This window comes from Meleagris gallopavo, chromosome 1, assembly GCF_000146605.3.
Source record: "Meleagris gallopavo isolate NT-WF06-2002-E0010 breed Aviagen turkey brand Nicholas breeding stock chromosome 1, Turkey_5.1, whole genome shotgun sequence".
NCBI classification, from domain to species: Eukaryota; Metazoa; Chordata; class Aves; order Galliformes; family Phasianidae; genus Meleagris; species Meleagris gallopavo.
The window spans coordinates 77,851,568-77,856,580 of record NC_015011.2 but is presented as its reverse complement, the minus strand read 5'-3'; the positions used below and the strand labels follow the sequence as shown (position 1 = coordinate 77,856,580).

The window sequence follows — 5,013 nt, the reverse complement described above, 5'->3', positions numbered from 1 at the left end:
TTTGGCAGCCATGCACTGTTCACTGCTTCCCTCCCTTCTGCAGGTTCTGGGTGAGAATCCTGTCCCTCCATGCAGGGTCACCCTGCAGCATCACCTGCCGGGGAAGAACCAGTAAGAGGAAAATCTCCCATCACATATTTCCCAGCCTCCAAACTCTGTCTTGTTGGCAAGGGTATGCAGTGGAGCAGGGGGATCAATAGCCTTTGTCATTTTTATCTGAGCCAGCATGACTGCAGATGCTGGTCTTACAAATACTGCAGTGGAGAAAGGATCCACCCTTGGGACTGAAGATTTTCCATCTACTTCACTGTCAGATTTTCTATTAACTCTTTCCATACTGAGCCCAAACTCTGTCCTGATGAGGGCTCTTTGGTGGAGTACTTCAGCAAAGCCAGCCTGGAAATTCCTGCTGACATAAGAAGACCCACGGAAAGGAGAGAAGGGACTGAGTGCATAGCACCAAGTGAAAAGTGAATCCATTAAAACAATCCAACATGGTGCATTTTAATCGAGTGTATTCCAAAGTTGTTTATTTCTAACCACAGATCTGCCTACTTATGACAGCTCATAGAGGGCAGCCGTCATCCTGCCAAAGGCCAGTAACCCCACTGAATTAGATCCATTCCTGCTGAGATCCACAGCAGTGTGCACGGTCCCCAAGCCAAGCCTCAGACTTCTGCTCTGACTCAACCCCCACCAGTTCCCTCCTACTCAGCATGCTCAAGCCACTTCCATTCCCAAATCCTTTCGGAAAAGCTGCTGCTGAGCAGAGGAAAGCCAGGCGAGTTGCAGCTCCTAAGCAAAACTTGGAGTCTCACAAGTAACTTTAACATAGAAGGCATAATGGGAAGTATTTAATTCTGATTTTTGCCAGCATCTTATTATTCTCATCTTGCATAAGGGAGGCTCCTGAAGACTTTTATTGTGGAAGAGAAAAAGAAAACACATTAATTTAGAAGGAAGCCCAGGGAACAGATACTCATTCTGCTCTTCGTCTTTTTAATTAAGCATTTTCACAAACTCAAACTCTGTACCTGTCCCTCTGGTAGAGCTCCTGGATAGCGTGGGTCCTCAGAAGCATGTTCGTTTCCAAATCCTGACATGTACTGTAAAGTAAATCACACAATTCTTCAGTGTTTCAAAAACACAAGTGAAACCTCCCCAGACAACTCACCCCTCCCTTCCCCGTCCTTTTTTTCCACAATCTTTGCATGCACTGAGACTTTCCCCAAGTGGCCTGCTCGCTTGCTTCCATGCACCATCTTCCCATCTCCCAAGACAGTTTCTCTAGTCAACCCTGTGGTGGGCTGAGAAGCACAATCAGGACCTGCTCTTCTGTTAGACCTGCATGTACATTTTGTTGACATTCTGTGCCAGGGATTGAGACTGGGGGTCATTTGGTTGCATGGTTCTCATGACACGTCTCCATGGCCATCACAAGAAAAGTCAGGACTTAGCTGGGATGAGGAAGGAAAGGAGGCTGGGACTTAAGCATCTCGCTGATTTGCCCTAAATGAGTGTAACCCAGTGGGGTGCGAGCTGCCTACCATGGCAGCAAGCAAGAATTAAGGTGACCATCTAGGGCCCTAGGGCAGTGTACAGGTGAGGAACCCATCCAACATGTTCTGTGTGAGGGCTCAGTGGGGGGCTGCAGGACCTCAGGGGAGGCAGCCCCTCTGATCCTACAGAACGAAGCAGCCCCACTGCATCCTGCATGAATGCAGAGGTATTTTGGCTGCGATCAATTGCTCAGCCTCATGGCCCAGCAACAGAGTTAAATATTCATGCTGCCTGCTGTCCCTCTCCATGCACGCAGCCTGAAGACGCTCATGGTACCGCTGGGAGGCAGCTTGTTCACTCAGACCTCCCAGCTTCAGATTGACCTTTTCAAAATTCTTCAGTTTCAGTGTGGAAACCACTCCCCTGGCACAAAACTTGCTGCAGCCCCGTCTTCTAGGGTAGGCAGGAGTGCATTTAGCTTGAGTTGGAGCAAGGTGCTTGCCCAGCTGTCCAACTTGGACAGAACAGTGCTGCCTTTACCTTGAGCAGAGCCGGATTGGGTTTGTTACTGCGGTGCCTGGATTTCTTCCCCTCATTCTCAGATTTTGCTGAAAAAACATGAGTTTTTCTCAGCTGCCTGTCAGCTATTTGTAAAAAAAAGTCCCTTCCCAAAGGGACTCATGCTGGCCAGAAGCCCTGCCTCACCCGAACCTGCTTTCCGTAGGACTGGGGAAGATGGATCTCTCCTTACGCACTCTGCACTCCACCTGCTTCTGCACGAAGCACATTGATATGCATAGCAGCAGGCCACCTAAACACCCTTGGCAAAGGTATTGCGCTGGAGCATCTCTGCCTTTTTTTCTTTTTTCCCTTCCTTCTGAAAGGAAATGCAGCACTACCTGCTGGAACTGCAGCAGTTCCAGAGTGAACCCACATCTCCCCATTGCATTCTCCTTCACCAGCTGCAAAGGATGGAGGCAGGAGGGAGCCCAGAGGGAGCCCAGAGGCCAGCCTCTGCAAAAAGGGAAAGAAAGGGGCAGGTAAGGGTGCTCAGCATAGGGAGGGTTAATGAAACTGCTTTGCAGAACATCACCCCTGTCTGCAAAATACTCAGGCTTAAAGCTGGTGGTGAGTCTTTTCTGGGGAATGCAGGGAGAAGCTGCTGCATCGTTGTTCAGGCAAATCAGTTTTTCTCTGCTGAGGAAAAAAAAAAATCCTCAGGTGACTGTATTGAGAGGGCTAAAAAAAAGAACTTCCCTCTGGCGGACAGGACTGCAGTTGTGGGAGTCAGACGATTACCTGATGGTGGTTTATTGTCCTGTAGTTTCATTGCTCCAGGTTTTACCTGGTTGTTTGGTGTGGCTTTTCTCATTCACTCACTTTCTTTTGTCATTCCCCTGGGGAGGGTTGCCTCCTCGCCTTTCCTTCAGGGGTCAGCACAGAACACGATGTGGTTTGCCAAAAAAATCCTGCTCAATCTCCCACGTGTAAATGCATGGCTGGGGAGTTAAAGCTTGCTATTTGCATGCTCATATTCTGGCTGGGGAGTAGAGAATTTGTTTATTTATTTATCTTCCTTTTTTGATTTTATTTGCCTGTTAGTTTATTTTCTAAGTAAACCAGTGCTGAAGGATAATTAAAACATCATAGAGCTCAGATGCTTTGCAGCAAGAGGAAACAGCTGCTCAGGTCCAGCTTTGAACCCGTCTCAGAAAGGCTGAAAACCTCCTAATGAATGGCTTTCCTTGTCTGTTGTCTCCAGAGTGCAGCCACAGTTATTGGGCTGGCTGTTCTCATCCCCTGCAGGACAGAGGGGCAATGGCGTGTTTTGGGGCATTGCAACCCTTCTTCCCCATGGCCAAACCTTCTTCTCCATTACCTCTCTTTCATCTCCACGACCACTTTTTATTCTCCACAACCAACCCTTCTTCATGACCAACCCTTCTCCATGACACAGCACAGGGCAGTGACCTGCTGCTCAGTCCCTGCTCCTCCTCCATGGCTCCTAGCTGATCAGGAACTTTTTTAGTAATTGGGCAGGTGATTTCTCCGTGAAACAAGAAGTTCTCTGTGGTCCTTTGCTTTCCCTTCTGCTTTCAATTATTGTCATTATTTTGTTCATGATCCCATAGATTTTTATGTAAGCAGGAGTATGTCTGATTCCACCTTGTTTTTGTTTTGTGGCTTTTTCAGTAAAATAGGAGAGATGAAAGCGCAGCACAGCATTAAAAATTCAGCAAAGCGCATTGATTGCACTAACTGGGATGCAAAGCAGAGAGCTCGCAATGGGTGTCACGCTCTGACCTATAAACCATAACCTTTTGTTCACCAGATTAGACAGCAGGGATGGGAAAAAAAATGCATTTGAAGTCTGAACACATGGGCTGCAAGATAATTAAGGCCCTTCTTCAAACGCTGCATAATACATTTCTCTATCTGCTACTGCTGCAGGATGCACGAAAGCAACATTCATCTCTGCACAAACAGCTCACTGCCTTGTCCCAGCTCAGAGGGGCCCACACTGGCACGTTTAAGGCAAACCCACAGGAAGATGAATGAAAATAGGGGCAGTAGTGGGGTGAAAATAAACGGGCTTCCTAACAGTGCCAGCTCCTGTGTCTGGGGAGGAACACGGTGGTCCTGGGATGAGATGTCACCCACTGTAATGATGACCTGGTCCCCTACACCACAAAAATTCTGGCAAAAATTGAGATTGCAGTCCTATAAATAAGCAATAGAACAACATCCTGCCCTCCTTGCAATTCACTCTGTGCTGGGAGAGGAGGGCATGGCTTGTCAGGAGGAACTGGCACTGAATTTTCCATTTACACTGAGCCATCGACCAAGGATGAAGCTTCCCTGGGCCACTGGGGAAGATTGCACCAGGGTTGCAACAGCTGGGCAGATGTTAGTGGCTAGATTTCATAGGCTGAGGGGGAAACACCTCCTGGCAGCAGGGCAAGAGGGAGAGGGGAAGAACAAATAAGGTAATGCAGAGGTCCTGAACAGGCCTAGTCAGATCAAGAATGATTTACAAAGGAGAAGAAAGTGATAACAGCCCATTTGGGTGAAATATAGCAAAGTCCTATATCTTGAGAGGTCTTTTAAACACACCTTAAAACACAAAAGGGGGACAAATTGAAACTAAATGGGACGTTACCTCCAGCTAAAATCTATCACCAGGCCTCAACTGCACAGCTCACTGTCCTGCACCTCACTTCCATCAGCCCCTCCAGAGGGACCAGTCAGGGAGGTTTGGTGCTAAAAGAGGCACGGAGAGGATGACAAGGGCAGGCAGCCCCTGCACTTTCAGTCCCAGCACTCACGGTCTCTCACCTTCAGGCTTGTCATGGTCCTCTTGGTCTTCCTCCTTTGTCGGCAGATGGAAACTCCAAGCAGTTAAATAGCCAACACAGCCTGATGTGGTTTCAGAAGTCTGTGAGTGCGTGTGTGTCTAGGCAGGAGGGCTGCATCAACTCAGCTGAGCTGATCACAGACTGGAAGTGAGAAAGT

General features: G+C 48.2%; 1 protein-coding gene across 1 annotated transcript in view; it reads right to left on the bottom strand.

Annotated features, from left to right (window-relative positions):
- The window catches only part of HGD (homogentisate 1,2-dioxygenase), a 19,608-nt gene extending 14,595 nt beyond the window's left edge, over positions 1–5,013 (bottom strand). The window contains exons 1-2 of the mRNA XM_003202689.4: positions 4,837–5,013; positions 1,035–1,106 (exon numbers count right to left, since the gene is read on the bottom strand). Coding sequence (XP_003202737.1) covers positions 1,035–1,106; positions 4,837–4,851 — 87 coding nt within the window. The 5' untranslated portion in view covers positions 4,852–5,013. The remainder of the gene's footprint in view (positions 1–1,034; positions 1,107–4,836) is intronic.